Genomic DNA, 20393 nt, shown 5'->3' on the forward strand with positions numbered 1-20393 from the left:
TCTGCCTGAATTCAACAGACAATTGGACCTCAACTGCCTGACCATCGTTACAAGAGAGAAGAATGACAACTGGGTTCTCAAATCTGGGGTGCTCCTTAGCAGCTTCCCAGAGTCATCATCTGGCCAAACAAACACAGTCAGTAAGCCCCAAAGTAATCAACAGACGTGGCTTCTTCTTCCTGATCATAATTCAACAGACAGGTATAGTTGTCTGACCATGTTATCAGAGAGGGAAGCACCACATCTGGGTTCTCAAAGTCAGGGGCTCCTTAGTGGGCTCCCAGAGTTCCTCATCTGGCACTCAAACCTTCTTACCAAAAACTAAGCCCCAAAGTAAAACCTCAACTCAGAGTTTTTATACCTTTTTTAGAGGCAGAGGGCATCACAACCCTTTAACCCAGTGCCTCAATAAAAAAACAAAAGGTACTTGTGACCCTCCTACAAAACAACTCCCCTCATCAAGCTTCCCACAATGGGCCAGCCCATCAATGGGTGGGAACCATCTTTAATCACATTAACAATACAAATACATATACTATTTCTAGTTAAAGAAGCTGTTTCTGTACTTTACTCCTAGTAAAGACTCTTGACTAATAAAGGCAAAATTCAATCAGACACTTGATTATACTAAAACAAAAACCAGCAAAAGATCCTAATTTTACTTGCCATTACAGGGGAACAGCTCTTTCTCTACAAAAATGCCTTAGTGGCATTACTTGTCCGAACAGGGCAGGTCTATGGGTCCTTGATACCTCCCCAGTAATGGGAAAGAGTCCTGAAAAACACAGTCAACCATCAATAGGCTGGCTCCCCTTGGGATATTTGGCTGAGACATTGGCTGACCTCATTGAACCCAAAACACAACAGTTAGACAGGACTTTATTAGCAATTCCAAGATCAGCTTTTAAAAGGTGTAAACACAAAACAACAAATTTATAGCTAGAAGGGACCTAAAAGATCATTTTTACAACTTTTTTTTTTACAACTATATGACACAGTAGTCCAAACACAGTTGAGAACATGTGAGCATCTAAGACATCATCAGCAAGTACAAGATTTGAAAAACATCTTGTCCAAAGGGGATAAGAATAAGACAAAAGAATTCACAAATCAAGTAGAGAGAACAGTATTTCATGTCTGTGCACAAATACAAGTAATTCATCCAAGAAGGCCACTTCTCTTTAAAGCTGAGATCACCTATACCAATCCTCATAGGCAAGGGAATAGATGAATGACCCACCACTCTGCTGGAGTTCAGATTCCCAAATGTAAAGCTGCTAAAAAGCACCAACTGCAGCATCTAGTCTTTCCATAGTGCATTACATTTACAGAGTACCTTGCTTATACTATCTCACTTAAGCCTCACCAGTGCTCTGTGTGGTAGAGACCATCTCATTTGACAGATAAGAAAACTGAAGGGCAGAAAGGCTAAGAGACTTGCCCTGAGTTATACAGTATGAGAAGTAGGACTTGAACCCAGGATTCTTCTGATTCAGCATCTAAACAATTTCACTTTTCGGCCACAAGCTGGAGCACAGAGGTAAGCTAGTCACTAGTATCTGGTGAGCTCCATCTCCCTGCCTGAATGCCACTTGTCCAGAGATCCCCTCTTACTAGATGCCGCTGACAGAACACCAGAGAGTACAGATGAAGACACTCAAACCAGAAGAGCTCAGGACACCTGCTGGCCCCTGGTCACACAGAGAGGAAGGAGCAGAGCCGGAATTCAAATTCAAGTCCTAGAGCAGTGATGGATCTAAGTTCAAATGCCACATTTGCCTACTACAATCAAAGTCATGCTTCAGGAAGTCACAGCCCTCTCTCTGGGCCTTGATTTTTTCAAGAGTAAAATCTAAGAGTAGGACTTGACAATTTCCAAGGTCTCTTCCATTTCTAAATCTATGAGATGATCACAGGCTTTCCAACACTGAGGGATCTTTCTATCACCTTGTTCAATTCACATTATTCTCCAAACTGATCACAAGAAAAGGTAAATGCTGTAAATGATTCTGAAGTCAAAGGAGCCAGACAGCCACACAGGCAAGGAGACAATGACAACAGTCTTACCGTTATCTTTGTTCCTTTGGCACATTTCCCATGAAAGCTCAGCATGACAATCTCTAAGCCATGACTCCCATAAGTTCCCTTGAAGAGGCCTGGCTTGATGAGATCATCAGGTCTTCTAGGAGGGAGGTAGATCCTTCTATATGTCAGACAATTGCTGCAGAAGATGGAAACCAAATGAACAAAAATCAGCAGAGCAGTGACAACATCAAGGTTTCTGAATTCCTGGAAGAAACTACCATCTATCCTTCCTTCTTTAAACTTCTGGAAATACAGGGTTTTTTTGGTCATAAAACTACTAAGACATTCACTCCCAGAAGATAAACTTCTCTCCCTCCCACAGTTCATCAGTCTTAACACCAATCCCCATCCAAAAAACCCTCCCCAGCACACAGCAAAATATGTCATCAAGTAACAGGAGAATCCTTTAAAAACCAGTAAAATCATTTTGTTGTTGTGTGGCAAATATGCCAGATCTAGTTCCAACAACTCCTTGCTTCTGTTATCCCTGAATAAAAATCACATCACCCAGAGGAAGATCTGTATGACATAGTAGTCCAAGTAGGGTTTAGAACATGTGAGTATCTAAGATATCATCAGCAAAGACAAGATTTGAAAAACATCTTGTCCAGAGGGGATAATAATAAGACAAAAGAATTCACAGCTCAAGTAGAGAGAACAGCATCTCAAGTCTGTACACAAATATGAGTCCATACAGCAAGAATCTGAGATCTCATTAGTGTGGTCTCACAATTCATCTATAACTCAATAGATGAGGTTTGGAGAGCTGCCTGAGGCTCAATGAAGTGAAGGGACTTGCCAGCATCACAAAACTAGTAAATATCAACCTAAGTCTTCCTGAAATTCAAGCCCAATACTCCATCCGCTACATTGCATTTGCCTTTCCAAAGGAAGGATACCTAAACAACATTGTTATATGCATTATACACATGCACACAAATACACATATACAAAAAGTGAAAGACTTAAGAAGTCTAATTCAATGACCAATGACAATCCAGAGAACTGATTGAAGTACGCTCTCTACCTCCTAATGAAAGGGGAGGTGATGGAAACCAAGGTACAGATTGAGATAAATATTTTTTGGACATAGCTAATGTGGAGCTTAGTTTTGCTTAACTGTCCAGAGATATTCGAACGGTTTTGTTTTTCTTTATTTTTCTCCTTGAAAGATGGAGAGAAAATAGATGTTTGTTAATTGAAAAAAAATTAATATTTAAAGTGAATACATATATCAACACATATACACACACACATACATACATATGTATGTATGTATTAAGAAATAAAGAGAAAATACAGAGAAAAAGGTAGAAAGAAACATAGAGAGAAATTTCATTAAATTCTAACTCTGATGTAAGGAGAGAAAGACAGATTCCACTGAAGTCTAACTCTGAGGTCCTACCAAACCAGGAAAGTATCCAGTACAAACTTGGTGAAAGAATGTTTGTCTGCCATCTGAGGACTAGCCTTATTAAGTACAGAAGAAAGGGTCATGATTATTATGGCTACAAGGAAACAAACTGACGAATTCAGCGATTCTCAAAGACTTTCCTACCAAGCAATAGAAAGACTGATATGCATGACCTTTGGAAAGAATGTACGTACACTGACTAAATTGTAGACCAATAAACTACTGTGGAGTGTGTGTGTATAAACAGAGGCATGTTATATGTGTATTTGGGTATCTGTTTTGCATAGACAAAAATCCAAACGCTCAAAGTCCTCTCAAACCAGCAAGCCATTGGTGGAACTTCATCAGTGTTAGAGGAGGCAGGATGCAAGCAGGACTTCTCTGCATGTAGTGTCAACACTCACTCATATTGACTGGTATAAATGAACTTCATCAAGATAAGCTCTTGCATGTGTTCATGGAAAATGTCTTCCAAGGTTCGTCCCCATTCTTCTCTCAGCCATGTTCGGAATTCCTGCCAAAGCAGTAAAATTTATAAAACTCTCCACAGAAAATTGGCATGAACAGATATCTCTAAATGATCATTTCCCAGTTGTTCAGTAACAGACTAATGTATAAGTATATTTCTACTGTGTCCTAGAATATAATATTTAACTCTAAAAACTACACAAGCTATCAGTTCATACAAAACTCAGTTCCTAATTCTGCAAAGTGTTTTTCAACATTATTTAGAATTAATTCTAATATTAAGCAGATTCACATTTTATTTCCAAATTATTACAATTTGTCAAGTGTTTTGGAGTATTTTACTTTCCCTAATCCAAGCAGGTTAACAAAAATGAATCAACTGCCCATTGTGATGGGGTTCTTTAAAAGAAAGGTATTATTCAAGGCCAAGGAAACATTAACATAAATGTGAGGGTGAAAATTAAAGTGTGATTATAACACACAAACATTTTGCTATAAATGCTGTGAATGGTATCAAAGACAAGGCCTTGGGCAGAGTTAGAACTTAACTTTCTATGAACACAAAGGACACATCAACACCAACACTAAGATATCAATCAATCCAAACAAACCAGTCAAAAAAAAATCCCTTAAGTATATTTGTTCCAACAACAGCTTATTAGAGCACTGGACCTGGGGATAGACGGGGAAGGGAACCAAAAAATTCATTAAGAAGCTTAACTTCTAAACAGAAGCAACAGTTCTAAGCTCTAGATAAGATCAGGAACAATCCCAGAACCTCTACAAAACTGTGCACACCTTGCTAAGTGAATGATGGCCTAGTAGGCGGGGTGGCATTTATGGCAATCTGAATCATGAGATGGTTTTTAACAGTAAAGTGGTGAGGGGAGCATGTCATTCTCTAGTCCCTCCTCCTGGCCTAGGCCCACTGGTACTAGATGTCCATGTGCCTCAAGGAGTTTAAAAAATAAATCTGGCATGCCTCCTGGGAAAGATTAGCACTACTTATAGCTGGCACTCAATAAATACCATACTAATAATCTGATGAAGTCATGAGCTCATTTAATGAGGTTTATTTATCCCTTCTCATCTCACACCACTAACAGCAGGCATCCCAAGAATAAAGATTCATAATGGCTACTGTGAACGATTAGATTAAAAATCTATAGGGATGGCTAATACAGAAAATGTGCATTCTATGGCTTCAGATGTAAAATGGGTATCATACTACTTGCCTTCTCAACAGGGCTGGAGGGAGAAAATTGAGAAAAATTTTTTTTAAAAAAAGGAATGTTAAAAAGAAACAATTAAAATCAAAAATAAAATTAAAAAACCTAGCTGGGTACCAAATTCACTGATTTGACTTCTCAAATGAATGACCAATTAAGTAAATTTATAAGCTGACAAATTATGAGTTTAAATGGGACTATAAAAGGTGTCATTTAACTGACAAAAAAAGGTTAAATTATAATCGATATTCTGACAACTACTCTTCCTGAGGACCCTAGAAATATATTCTTTAAAAACTCAACCTTCAAAGAAGACTACTTAAAAACTTTTTATACACCTGTTGAAGGGAGTAATTACTGCCCATTTCACTAGAACCTGTGGGTTTGCGAAAGCATCTACAATGGGCAACACTACTGGAAACAAGGATCAGCAGAAGAAAAAAAGGGAAATTATTTTTCAATGTGTCTTTAACCCCCTTCAACCCTAAGACAGACAACCACAACCTGACCAGAACAGACACATGCAGTAAGCAGCAAGTGATGATGCGTCCACTTGCTGTCAACCACCCACGCTGGTAAGCTAGGAGACAGTTCCCCACACAGTATGTGGCAGCTCCTTCTTGAGCAAGGCCAAAGCCCAGAGAAGCAGCAGTTTCAGCTTCTCCAGGAGGCAGACTGGATGGTCGCTTTAGGTTACTTGCTTCCACTTGTTATCACCTCAATCTATCAGGTATTCAGGAGTACAAAGGAGTACTCTTGAAATGTTAAGGTTGAACACATTCTGCTTGTGTTTAATTCCTACTGTAACAGATTCTAACTAGAGGAATTAATGGAAGGCAGATTGCTGGGGACTGGGACAGCTGCCAACTCCCTTTGGAGTTCATTTATAACAAATAAACACAAACCACCACTTTAACATTTTTAAAAGCCAGTCTCTTAGATATTTTTATATACATGTGCTGCCTAGGTCCCTACAACTCAAGCTGACAACAAAATGAGAGAGTATGGCATAATGGAAAGAGCTCTGGACCTGGGCTCAGGAGAGACCTGGGGTCACATCCCACCTCTGCCACTAACCAGCTATGTGACTGTGGGCAAGTCACCCTCTCTGAGCCTCAGTTTCCTCATTTGTAAAATAGGGATAATAATGCCTATGTGGCATCACCTCAAATGGGGTTGTTTTGAGGGTTAAATGAGGTAACACATGTGAAAGTGTTTACAAACCTTAAGCACTATATACATAAACACATATTCACACACATCAGGTACTGTTAACAATAAAATAAGGCACAAAATGGCGTCGATATAAACAAAAGGAGACCTGAAACCAAATTGGTTCTTTTTAACAGCTTTGTAGTTTACACTGAAGACAGAATCACTGACTCATGACAGCAGCCCTAAGGCTGTGTCTGACATGCAAGCTTCTGTACAGTTAGTGGAGTAAGAACAGGAAGGTTCCAAATAAAGTGATACATCTGATTGTCTCTAACACTCAATCCAAAAGGAGAAGCCTTCACTACATAACAAAATTAGCATTTCAAGATTTTTTCTTCAATAACCTCAGTTCCCCAATTACAAAATTTAGAATAGCTACAAAATGTTGAGAAAACAGACTTGGGAGCTTCTTAAACAATCCAATATATTATTTGAACTAAAAAATGTCTTCTGATCAAATTAAATACTTTTACTTTTTGGAGGGTTTGGGTTTTTTTAAGCTTTCTACAGATACTTGTAGTCACTTAACAAAGGGGAAGTAAATGTTAAATATAAATGTGAACTTAGCTTACTCATTCTAGGGTAGAAAATCTATCCATTCGCACACATTCATATGGAACAACTTCTAAAAATGCATTAAAATGCAGCTCTGTGCTGAGTATTCTGTTAATAACATCTCTACACTCTCCTTCTCCAAGAGGGATGCAATAAACAGTGAGTAACATATCCGTGCCCACCCCCCTGCATGCAAAAAAACAGACTTACCTCTTGTCTCCCACCAGACATCCTGTGGTGATCTGTCTGGTTGCACTTGGTAGAAAACTCATCCTTCTTTACAATCTAGTGATTCACAGGAGGAGAAAAAGAGAACTGACCACAAGAAGTATTATGTGAGCAATTTGGCAAAAGGGATTCAAGCACGCAACATGAAACAGGAAATCGGAACACTCCAGGGTAGGCCCCTCTGGTTCACTCAATTAACCAAACAATCCTATCTTAAAAGCAATGTTGGTAATCAGTAAGCATGAAAGGTTAAAATGGCAGAAGCACATCATCACACCCTGAAATTACAACTCCCTTCTCAGAGGCAAGGGGACAGGTGACATTGAAGGAAAAAAGACAGGCATTGTGCCCTCACAGAGCTTCTTAGGTAAGCAAAAAGTGGCTGTTTGCTATTAAGGTAAACAATCCACTTTTCTCAGGGATGGTCCTGATTATCTGCCAAAATCTAATGCCAAGGGGAGGGTGGTTTACTGCAATGCAGGTTCTCCTACAACAGGAAAGACCCAAATGTGGGAAAACCACCATATGATAACCCAGAATTCAGTCTTAATGGATAATCAATAGTTTCCTTTGAATTATTCTTTCAAAAGTTATATCAAGTCAAAAGAAACTAAATAATTCATAAGAGAGACAAGGTTTAAAAGACTGTCTTCCTTTCTCCATGGCATATTACTGGCACAATATATGAACGTAAGCCAAGAATATGAACTCATAACTCAAATGGCATGAGACCTAGAACATGCTCCTAGTTCACATAAGTAGAGAAGTTTGCACTAAGCTTACCTGAATATGGCCATTATGGGGCCCTTTGTGGCCATACATACATTCAACAGTTGCAGACTTTCTTTCCATTAAGTGGATCCTAAATAGAGGTTTAAATCTCATGGGGTCATCAACATGAGGGTCATGGGGAGGCAGATACATCCAACCAATGATAAATAAACCATCTACCTGTACCAAAAGAGAAGAGACTATGAGAAAGAGTTAAAAACCCTTCAGTGACTGACTAGTTTCAAATGTTCCCATAATGCTAACCTAGGCTCTTCCAACATGCTGCTGTTTCCCCACTACCTCCTCTGACTATACTTTAATTCTGAGGACTGCTTTTCTAATTAGAAGCTTGGGACTCAAGTAGATGGCAGATTCTCAGTGAGAGAGAGAAAAAAAAGAAAGGCACTTTCTAATAAAGATTTCAATTTTAAGACATTCTATGAATCAAAGTTTATTAATCAAAATCTTCTTTGTCATACAGAACCCAACTCCAGGCATGTGGCTTTTAGTTCCAGAGACCGAGGCTGGGAAAATGACAATCTTCGGTTTCTAAACTCTTAGGATCACAGGTTTGGAGCTGGCAGAGATCTTACAGTATATCTAATCCCACCCACACATTATGCAGTCCTATCAAACAAAGGCCAAAGGAAGTTAAGTTAAGCCCAAATTCACACAAGTAGAATATGGCAGAGTGACTCCAAATCCAGAGTTGTGTGAACTATATTATGCTGTGCCAAGATCACAGTCTGGGACAAGATAATGGGGGCAGTTATCCTTTCATAAGGAATTATCCATTTCCTTCTACTAATTCACTATTTTCTTCCTCTACTGTTCACTGACAATAAGAAAAACCATCCCTCCCCTTGCTCAAAGGGAAAAAAAAAAATCTAACATGCTCATCTCAAAGAGAAGAATCAAAAAGCAAGCCATATTTTTTTCTCTAACAACATTAGATAAATGCCCCTCCCAAAATGAATTCTTAATTAATGCTTCTTCTTTCAAGCTGCAAAGGACATTTATCCCTCAGCAGAATTCAAGACAAAGGAACAAAATATTGAATTGAAACAACAAAGGCTAAAACTGTACAGGGTGGTTCATTTAAACCAGCTCTGTATGCCCTGAAAATGAGGTTATACAACTCCTACTAAGCCAGCAGCCCATTTGCCTTCATATGTGTCTCACCGGCTATATCTACTTTTTAAAGTGAGTAGAAAAAAGTCAAGAGGATCCAAAACTCATTCAAAAAGAATGCTAGAATATAAATTTAAAATACTGGAAAGGGGGATGATAGAGGGTTATTTCAATATGTATCTTAATCTTCCCTTCCTCCCAAATCACCTTATCTACACTAGACCACTACTGAACTTGCTTGCGAGTGGGCAGGAGACTGGACGTTCAATGGTAAAACAGGTTTGTGGGTTTTAGTGAACCACTTAAACACTTACTGTATAAAAGAGGAGCGGCAAAGAGCCAGCTTCCCACCTTGATTTACAGAATTCTAACACTGGGCATGTACAAGAGGGTGGGCTTAAACTCCCCAAGCAGCACCCTACTTCATTCCCAGAGTTTTATCATACCTGCAGCATATGCTGCAATGAAATCTCACAAAGAATTAATTAAAGGTGTTCTGCAGCTGGCACGCTGCTCAACACAGGTTGCCCTGCCACACACCTTAGGATCCTTGGGAGCAACGCTGCCTTAGGGTTTCAGGTTACAATCAGAGGGCACAGAGAGCAATTTCAGCCCCACCCCCTCCTTCCTTCCTTTCTGCACCATCACTTCCTAGCCCAAGGAACAACAAGGGAGATCCTAGCCAACTGAGAGACATTCATAACAGTAGTACACAGGCTTCAGGTTTAGATCCAGAGGTAACTAGAACTCCCAAGGAATTTACTAGATGTTTAGGGCTGGCCAAGAATTCAAAGAAACTCTTCCAGATCATAAGGTATCAGAGGAAGACTCAGGGGGCTCATGCCTTGGATAGTCCCAGTAAATCCCAAAACTACTGAAGGGGTTGGGATCTCAGAAGCAGAATTTGGCTTATTGTGATATGTCACTGGTATCAAACTGAAATAGAAACTAATCCTTGCTACAAGTTAATTTGGAAAACAAATTAACATTAACTATGCTGTCTTGTATCTTTATTTATTTTGTGAAACACTTCCCAATTACATTTTAATCTGGGATATGGGCCAGGAATTTCACATTACTGATGTAAGGTACTACCCATTTAATATACAGATTAATATGCAGAAAACACTGTATCATACATAGCCCTCAGGGTATCAAATTATTACTACACTACTCAAGATCTCCACTGTTTACTACGTCTAAAATCAATCTACTTACTCCTATTAAAATCCAAGAGTAACTGTCTTTCTTTTGGATCACAGCTATAAACTTAATAAATCTGTATACTCTTAGAGCAAAGTAAGAATGAATTTAATAGGTGATCAGATAAACCCTATTTCTAAATGCTAATTTCAATTCTTCCAATTTGCCCAAAGTGGCCTGGAGGGAAGTAAACCAATTTCAGTTGCTTTGCTCCCCTAGTTTTAATGTCACCTCTTGCTGATAGGATAGTAGCCCCCTCTGCATGGTACTCTATTAAATATAATGTACAGATAAATATGCCATGTGATGCTTATGTACTTTCAGAAGCACACACGATGTACCCCTGCTCCCCAAAAGCAGAGATCCCAGGGCTCTGGGAGGTTCAGGAGCAGTTGTGTGTGGAGGTCCCGTGGAGCCCACTCTGGGACTCTGCACTGGTACTTTCTGTCATCACTGGTCAGAACTTAGCCCTAAAGCTAAAGATTCATGACAATACCATGTCCCACAGGGACACCAGCATCTGGAGACATACACAGTCAGTTCACTTTCACTCAGACACAGTAACTGACTGCTGCATGCAGGGCCTGATCCTAGGGGCAAGGGGGGCAGTTTGGAGCTGTTCAGAAAAGGTCTAAGCCTTGGCCAAGGCCAGCTGGAGGCTCCAGTCCCCCGACGCTATCTTTCAAACTGAGTCACAAACAAATGAAAAAAATCACCCTGCTATGAATTATTCTCTAGAGGAGGTCCATGTTGATGAATCTTTGCCTGTCATTCACTAGCTACAAGAAACCAAATATAAACCAGGCTAGATGGAAATGTTTCTCTGACAGTCAACATCTGCTTATCAGAAAGCCTATGAAGAATAAGATTTAAAAAGTTACTTCTAGTCAGACTTTGCATGAGAGGATAATAAAATCTGGCTCCCTGAAAAAATACTTATGTAGAATTTCTAGATAATATTCCCAATTTCACAGAAGAATGAATGCTAGCAGATAGGGAAGGTAAAAAACAATCAATGAATGTTAATGGGGCCTCAGAGATATGTTTATTGGACATGTAAAAATATAAGGAACCTAGAAATGAAAACTTCAATGTGGGACCTTCATGGTATTTCCCCAAAATGTCCCAGTATGGATGTGACCCTAAGTAAATATCACTCCAACAGCTCTGAACTTTGTGTACAAGACAACCATTAAAGTTCCTCTGAAGGCAAAAGGTTGGTAGGTTTCATAAGCAAGTCCCTTTTTTTGATTCTTTGTATGCAGAAAAGGTCATGTTAATTAGTGTTTGCTACAGAAATTAATAATAAAAGGGGAGGTGACTTTTTTGTTGTTTATTTTTACATAAATAAAGCTTCTCCGAATACTTACCACAACATTCAACAGACCTCCATATGGCCCAATGTCTGGCTGCCACAATCCCAGAATATGTCTATATCGGTGAAGCACTGCAGGAATAGAAAAACATCAAGGGTACATCTCAAACTGAATGCACTAAGTTGAATTAAAGAGGCTGACAAAAGCAGAAGGGTGGGGGGTGGAGAGGGGAAAGATGAGGTTACATCACATGGAGCTTTGGGGTGCAAAATCTATTATAAAAACAGAAAGCAGCAAATCTTATCTAGAATTGTTTGGAGGATGAATAATAAAAGATATTTCCAATTACAACAAGTGCTTAATAAATCTCTGAATGACACCGAGTTATGAGTTTAGATGGGGTCTTTTTTAAACAAACATCACAGAAAGTTCATTCAAATAACAAGTATTTACTGAGCACCTATTGTTTGCAAGAGATGGGCCCACTTGGTATGGGGGTTTTATGCAAGACAGTGTTGTAACTCTGCCAATGAGAGGTGTGACTTGTATAAAAAAAGAACCCTAACAGGCAGAGTGTATTAGAAATTCCACTGGTTCTGGGAAGGACAAGCTGCACTCCCACCCAACCAGATCAGATTGCACAGAAGGAGCAGTATTCAAGCTTGGGTCTGGAAGGAGTTAGATGGACAAAATAACTTAGGAGGGACAACGTTCCAACAGGTACAGAGGCAGGTAAGCCTGGGATAAGTAAAGGGAAAAAATCCAGGGGGGGTGGGAGCACCTAAAAGGAAAAACAGCTAAGCCTGGAAAAAGCTAGCTTGAAGTGACCCTGAAGGACCAAGCTGAGGTGCCTGGCCTCTCCTGGCAACTAATGGGAAGACAGGGGAGGTTTAATGCCCACATGTGGGATGGCAGCTGTACGGGAAGGACTTCGGGCCACAGCACTAGTGTAAGCATGAAACAGGAGGAAAGACAAGGACCAACACAAGAGACATTTAGGAAAGACGAATCAACTTGGAGACTATCAATATCAATATGGGGATAAAAGAAGAGGAGGCAGTAATGGATAAGTTAGTAAAAACATGCACATTGGAGCAGTGCTGCTTCTTCAACACTTCATCCTCCAACCATGTTGTTAGGCAGGCCAGAAGCCCTATCAGAAAACAGTCTCTTCAGCTTACAGTCTATACCTCTTTCTGGAACAAATGGAGGATTTACCCAGTTCAAGCACCAGACTTGGCTCCAAATGACTTTTGGTTCTTTCCCAAAATGAGAACTACCCTCAAAGGAAAAAGTCTGGGATGTTTGTTTAAAAAAAAAAGTAACTATTACCTTGTAATCACATCTGATATACTCTGGAGGCAGTTACTAATACTAGTACTACCACTATTACTACTGCTCATGTTAATGCTACTACTACTACCTTTAATGTTGGTTTAACTGGTCTGGTACAATTGCACAAACCAACCCTGAAAGATAAATCAAAGACACTGATATAATTCAAAAATAAATGTATATTTCAGTGGGGTTTTTTGTTCCAGATCTTGATTTTAATCTGTGGGAAAAGCTTTTGATGAGAAAATACCCTCTCTTTCCTACTACACCTGGCCTTGCCTATAAAGAGTTTGCCTGGGGCACTAACAGGAAGTTAAATGACTTGACCAGATGCAGGACAGATAATCCTGGATCCCAGGCCAGCCTTCTCTACCCCTCTGCCAAAGCTGCTTTTCTTTAATAAATATAAAGGATTAAAAATTGTTACACTATATCACAAAGCCTCTGCTTCATATTGCACCCTTTTTAAGAGCTAAACTACAAACTGACTTCAGTTAATAAAAGGTAAAGCACCTGTTTTTAGTTTAAATGAAAGAAAATGACAGGCTAGGATTTGTTCAAGTGAACCTTTGATATCTGTAAACAGAGCCTGTCCCTGGAGGTAAGCCATAGCTGCTTGTCATTTTGATGCAGCACATCACATTGCATTCTAGGTGTTCAAATCCAAAGGTCACACAGACAGAATTAAATTATGATTCAACACATCAAAACACTTTTAGTCTTAAACAATGTTCCTTGGGTCTCAATAGTGACTAAGTAATTTAAGTTCACTTCTAAATGGTGTGTTATGGTCATCTGCTCAAGCTGTCTAAAGCACTTAAATGCTTGTAAACTTGAGGGAGGGGGGATGTGTATAAATTCAACGCGATAAAGAATCAGAGAAAATAACATGATATTAGGAAAGACAAATGATATTAGAAAAAGACATTTTATCCCTTTACACCTCCACAAATATTTTTCATTCATAATAAAGTCCTTTAGACTCAAAGATCAAAAGAAAAAAATATATTGCTAGAGAAATTTTGACCATTATATATTCTTGGTAGATGATAATTTTTTTCCACAGTGATACTGAGAACCAGTCTTGCTGGCTTATAACTAACTAAAAAGTTTAAAGCCCTGAACCTACCGAAAAAAAACAATGAATTCAGAGGCAGAGGATGAAGACTTTACGAAACTGTACTTTCACATTATTTTGAGGATACTAAAACATGATAATGTTGACTACTGCTGGAAGAATTAAGAAATATAAAGCAGAGTTTTAAAATAATGGGAAGTAAAACACAGCCGCAGAAAAGGAAGATATAGCTATCTCCCAGAACAGAACACAGTCACTGGGGGATCAGTTTTTAATTGTAGTCAAGTCACTTCATTTCTGTAGCCTCAGCATCCTCATTTCTAATACGATATGGTCAGAGTATCTGATTATGAAGGTCCTTTCCAGGTCCATGCTTCTCTGTATAAATACTATAAGTAATCCAATGAAAAGCTTTCTCTGGCTTATTTTGATCCTGTTCAGAACCTTGATGAGTTTATAATCTGATACACCAAAATTCCTCCACAGCATAAATAACAGAGTGAAATAACAACAGTCTCATTCGGTCATTCCATAGCAAAGAAATTTGCAAAATATGTCAAGAATTTTTACTTCTGGAGCTAGTACGTATTACTTAATGTTTAATAAAAACATTTTTTAACTTACTGTCAGATTTCCAAACTTCCTTCTTTCCCTCTCAATCTTTACCTGACCCCTGTGTCTCACATAAAGAACACAAAATGCCAAACTATAGCAAGGAACATGTGGCTTCAGACTTGCTTCTAATCTTCCTGGCTACATAGCCCTGGACAACTCACTTAATTACTCAGGGCATAGACAATGTGATGAGTGGTAGAGGAAATTCCCACACCAGAACTTCCCTACACTAGGCTACAGATCCCTTCACATAGTGATATTCTTTGTATATTTGTGGAACCAAAATAAAACCCACCTTAAAAAAGGCACAATTAAATTTAAAGAAAGTTCTTAGAACACTCTGAAAAAATTCAGTCACTAAACAAAGGCAGTTAATATTCCTCAAGTATTAATTATCAGAAACTCAATTAAATTCATACCTGAGCCATACTTACGAGGATGAGGCATCAAATCATTACAAAAATTCAGGTTGGTGCCTCAAATCTACAAAGAAGTCTGTTCTAGAACCTTAACTTATACTATCAAAGAACAGATGAGGTTGTAGTGCTGTCAAACTCAAATAGAAACAATCCCTACAAACATACTGACCTAGAAAAACGTAAATTAACATCATCTATGTTGCACTATATTTTTTATTTTTTAATTAAACATTTCCCCATCATATTTTATTCTGGTTCAACTGACACTGGCTAAGGTATATCCACTACTTGAGTAGAAATAGGTGGCACAGTAGATAAAGCCCTGGGCTTAGAATGAGGAAGACTTACCTTCATGTTTAAATCCTGCCTCAGATACTTACTAGCTGTGTGACCCTAGGTAAGTTACTTAAATTTATTTGCCTCTGTTTCCTCATCTGTAAATTAGCTTAAAAAGGAAATGGCAAACCATTCCAGTATCTTGATCAAGAAAACCCAAAAAAAAGGAGTCATGAAGGATTGGAAATGACTGAAACTACAAAACAACAAAAGGGAGAATTCTATACTAGTATTACAGTACATCCTGACAACTACTCAAAGTAGTAAGTATCCTAACTGGTTCAACTGAAATAGACCATTCTCAAGTTAACCTTCAACAGAAACACTCTAAGACTTCTCATTCGCCAACCCTGGTGAACAATGTGGCAACAGAAACTGCGTTTTTTAAGTAGTATTAACCTTTTACATTCATCAATTCCAAACTGTTCCAGACCCCAAGGGGGGTGGGAGGGAGAGGAGGGAAAAGTCCTAGACATTAAACCTACTCTTTGCCCACTCATCTCCTCCCTTGCCTCAGAACCTATCTGGGCTGCTTCACTACTCAAACCAGCTGGTTGAGATGGGAGTTTCCAACTTTATTTCTTCCAGTGAAATGCAAGATCATCAGGCCTTCTCATCTGAATTTGGTCTCTACACCCTGAAAAATCCAAGGCACTGCCACTAGATCTAATGACAAACTTGGGCCCTGCCACCTGCCATTCCAATAAACCTTAGGACTCCCAGACTGTCTAGCCAACCTGTAGCTGAACTTTCTTTTATGGGTTGTCTCACCCCCAATCAGCATACTTTATCCCTACAACAACTGTAGGAGGTAGGTGCTATAATTATTCCCATATTACAGATCAGGAAACTGAGGCAGGTCAAGGTTAAATGACTTGCCTGGGGACCATCTGAATTGTCTTAGGAAGATTGTGAAGATCACCTAGCAAGATAAGGTACCAGACAACGAAGTCCTTTCTCAAAATGAACTGCCTAACATTCAAACAAACTCTACTGCAGAATGTGACCTCCAATAGAGGAGAGGCTGTAGCAATCTTTTTCTATTTGAAGGAGAAAGAGGCAAAGAATAGGGATTTATATAGTACCTACCAGGCACTCTACTAAGAAAGAGATTGGGGTTTTTTTACAATTATTATCTCATTTGATCCTCACAACAACCCTCTGAGGTAGATGCTAGGAAGATCCTCATTTTGCAGTTTAAGAAACTGAAGCAAACAAAGGTTAAGTGACTTGCTCAGGGTCACCCGGCTTGTAAGTGTCTGAGGTCACATAGTTGAACTCAGGATTTCTTGAGTCCTGGCCCAGCATTCTATCTACTACACCACCAGCTGCCTCTTCACACTGCATGGCACCTAGTAAACACTAAACAAAAGCTTTCTCATTCATTCAGATACTTTTCTAAGCACTCTGACATCTCATCTGATCCTCACAACTCCTTTTACAGATAAGACAACAATGCTTAAGTAAATGTCTCCCACAGAGCCCCATCATGGGCAGTCAGTGACAGAGCCAAGTCTACTAACTTCAAGTCCCATTTTCTTTAGGCCATAACATGCTGTTTTCCTTAAGTTGGAAAGAAATCCTTAGAATATGATATATCTGAGAAGAAAGATTCATATTTTTTCCAACGGGCTTTTATGCAAAATGGGCAATTCCCTGAGAGAGCAAGAGCTCTCCAACCATACCCACACCAACAGGAAGACCTGAAAGGGAAAGGGCTTGGCAGAGTGTCTCAAACTGAACATCTATTTTAAACCCTTTAAAGTCTAGATTTTTATTTATGTGACTTGGAATTGCATCAAAGGTAACTACCAAAAAAAAGAAGACAGAGAGAGTGAGCCATTACAGATCACACAGACAAGAGAAGCCAAAAAGCTGCCCTGATATTATATCTAAGATTGGTTAATAAAGCAAATATCCATACCCAAAGATCATGCAGTAAGGTATTAAACACTCAAGAATACAGCATGCTCCTCATAAAATAACTCAAAAGCCACTACATATATCTCCGCATTACCTAGTTAAAGCCAAGCTAATTTTTTTTCTTGAGGCTCTTTTACTCAACTCTAGCTAAAATATTTCTCCCTCCAATTCAGCAAATCGTTTCAGATAATTTACAACGGTTTCCTATTGCTCATTATAAGTGTATCTTACTTCATCAAAATCAATTTAATTTATAAAAGGTCACAACATAACACAAAAGAGGGTATACCTAGCCATAAAACAATCTCAGCTTTTTGCCACTTAACAGGTCAAAAACTGTAATGTTCCTACGTGGGAATAAGGAACCACTTTTCCCAATATAAATATAAAAGCTAGAATACCAGATGTTAAGAGCATTTAGAAAAATTTCTAAATCATAAATTCTCTTTTTGCCAAAAAAGAAGCTCCCAGAGGGAAAAAGGATTAAATATTAAACAGATCTTAATACTTAAATCATTTTTTAAAATCAGTAATTACATCTGCTTCCAATTAACAAGAGCTTTAGTAACAAAGTTAATATCCTATTTTTTTTTTTTTTTACAGCCCACACCCACAGAGTTACATAGCACATAAGAAATGTGCTAGAAGTCTACTTGCAGCAACTGCCACAATCTCTGGCTCTTCTGTGGCCCCTGCTCATCCCTGGGCGGGCTCCACTGCTGTTCCTCATTCATTTTCTTGAATTCTCCCATTCCTTTTTCCTATGACTTCCTTCACCTCTACCCTATCTTCACTGTTTTCAAGGCTGGTTTCAGTTAATTCTGAACTTCTATAGCTTTAGAAATATCTCTTCTGGTCAGCCTCTACTCTACAGCTGAAAAGGGTTAGGGGTGGAGGGTGAAGAGGAGTGAATGGGGTGGGAGTGGAGCAGAGGAAAGGTCGATAATGAGAAAAGCTTGTTTCTCCTCTTACCTACTTGTCAATATTATTGTGTCTGGGTTACCCTTATTTTTTTGAGCTCCTTTATCTAACAAAAAAATTTTTTGACTTGTTTGATCTTCTAACTTCATTTGTATGGGAAACTCCCACTTACTTAAATCAGTAACCTTGACCTATAACTTATAGTGTGAGACAGGTGCATTGCCAAGGGCACCCCCAGAAGGCTAAGGGACCTGCTAGATGTCTCAGAGGCAGGACTCACACCTAGGTCTTTCTGACACCAAGAGCTGGCCCCCTATCCACTATGTCATACTGCCTCTCCCAAAGTTCTTTATAATTATATTAGTAATATGAAAAGTACTGTTAAACCAATCTATATTACTTTTACCTTAATATCCTATATAGACCTCGAGAGGATTTAAGATTCAAGTATATACTCATTCTCTTAAATGAGAATCAGTTAGGATAACTAACTAGAATAACAGATGAAGATGACACTGATGAAAGTAGGGAGGGTCAGTGTAGGTCTGGATGGCAAGGTAACATTATGTGGTAATATTAAGATTTTTTAATATCCAATTGCCATACTACATAATCAGGGACATAAATTCAGCATGAGAGCCCATTTAGAATTCAAATGCAAAATGACGACTTAACATTTAGAACGAGAAAACTGCTTAAGTTTCATTTTGAGGGGAAGACTTGAGGGCTTCTGTTCAGTTCTCCCTGCTCTGATCCTGCATGAACCTAACTGATTTTTCAGCACTGAACATGTAAAATGCTATCACTGGTAAGCTCCTAGGTCTTACGTAATACCAATCAAAAGCAATGCCAGAAATTTGAGGAAGAACTGCTCCCCAAGCCTAGTGAATTTTAACCAATGCCAACCATTCAGAAATACTCTCTATAACCAAAACAACAGGACATTTTCCTGAAAAGTGACGAGCAGCAAAAAAGCCAAAGTGATCCTCAGCTTGCTCTGAGATCAACACAATCCTAACATTCTCTGTGCATTAGGATCGTCATGCAGCATCTCTGGCGTGCTCTCTGCAAAAAAGCATCAGCTGACAGCAAGTACGTACGGCAGGTGTAAACATCTCTGTATTCCATGTGCTCGTAATCGGGAAGAATTTTCATAAAACGTCCCGACTTCACTCGTGGATTTATACCTGAACAGACACAGCAGGGAAAGTACTAAAGAAGAGGTTTCCAATTTTCATGACTACATACACATTTTCATAGATAAGATGTAAAGTTGTCTTCCTCCTTAGTGCTAAATATACAACCACTTATGTGCATCAAGAACAATACAACGTACAAACCGTTCATCATCTTCTGATCAAGGACTTCAATCCTGACCTGCACACCCAATTCTGGGAAACTAGTCCTCTGAAGGAGCAGTTTCCAACAACAAACCCAGAATGGGATGTTATACATTTTGACAACAATTCTCTAGGTGCCCCTGCCTTGCTTAAGTGACAGCTTGATCTGACTCCCCCACTCCCATTTCAACAGCCCAAAATTAACCTTTTCTAACTAGACATAAATGAGGTTCACAAGAGTCTGGAAGAGGCAGGAATTAAGAAGAATGGAAGTATTTATAAGACATGGCTCCCCTGACAGTGGACAGCCAAATGATTCAAACAGAGACCCTCTCCACATAACTAAAGGTTAACTTCAGGTTCACTTTGTTGATCTGAGCAGAGTGGCCGAGATCTGACAAGCAACATTTGGTATCTTTCTACCACCTGTCCTTGTGGAAGTAAATTCTTCCTTGGAACCCTCTTATAAAATTGGATATGGCTGCCCCTCATCCTAGTTTTGGAGAAAAGGAAAGAAACACTCAATATCCCTATTTTGCTAATTCAACTGGTCAAACTATTAAATTGATTTTGCCCTGAAAATAGCTGTGCCTGTTCTAAGGAGCAACAGAAAAGTGGATTCCTATCTATGTCAGCTCAACTATTTCAAGGTTCCTTAATCACAAAAATAATGACAATCACTGGAAACATTTTGTGGAGGTTTTCAGGCTACAATGTAACAATGTCATTTTTCTATAAACCACAAAATTCATTATATACAACACTGCCCCCATCCATACTGTTACACTGACCTCTGCACACACACATGCCG

The 20393-nt window shown here is 39.0% G+C and overlaps 1 protein-coding gene across 6 annotated transcripts in view; it reads right to left on the bottom strand.

Moving 5' to 3' along the window:
* Positions 1-20393, bottom strand: part of FBXO31 (F-box protein 31) — an 84169-nt gene that overhangs the window by 17306 nt on the left and 46470 nt on the right. For 3 of the 6 annotated variants that reach the window (XM_072636266.1, XM_072636268.1, XM_072636264.1), the window contains exons 3-8: positions 19343-19429; positions 11670-11746; positions 7978-8145; positions 7177-7251; positions 3904-4013; positions 2068-2221 (exon numbers count right to left, since the gene is read on the bottom strand). In XM_072636266.1, coding sequence (XP_072492367.1) covers positions 2068-2221; positions 3904-4013; positions 7177-7251; positions 7978-8145; positions 11670-11746; positions 19343-19429 — 671 coding nt within the window. The remainder of the gene's footprint in view (positions 1-2067; positions 2222-3903; positions 4014-7176; positions 7252-7977; positions 8146-11669; positions 11747-19342; positions 19430-20393) is intronic. The other 3 variants (XM_072636267.1, XM_072636269.1, XM_072636265.1) reach the window with 1 other exon arrangement.

This window comes from Notamacropus eugenii, chromosome 1 (assembly GCF_028372415.1).
Source record: "Notamacropus eugenii isolate mMacEug1 chromosome 1, mMacEug1.pri_v2, whole genome shotgun sequence".
In the NCBI taxonomy this organism is placed as follows: Eukaryota; Metazoa; Chordata; class Mammalia; order Diprotodontia; family Macropodidae; genus Notamacropus; species Notamacropus eugenii.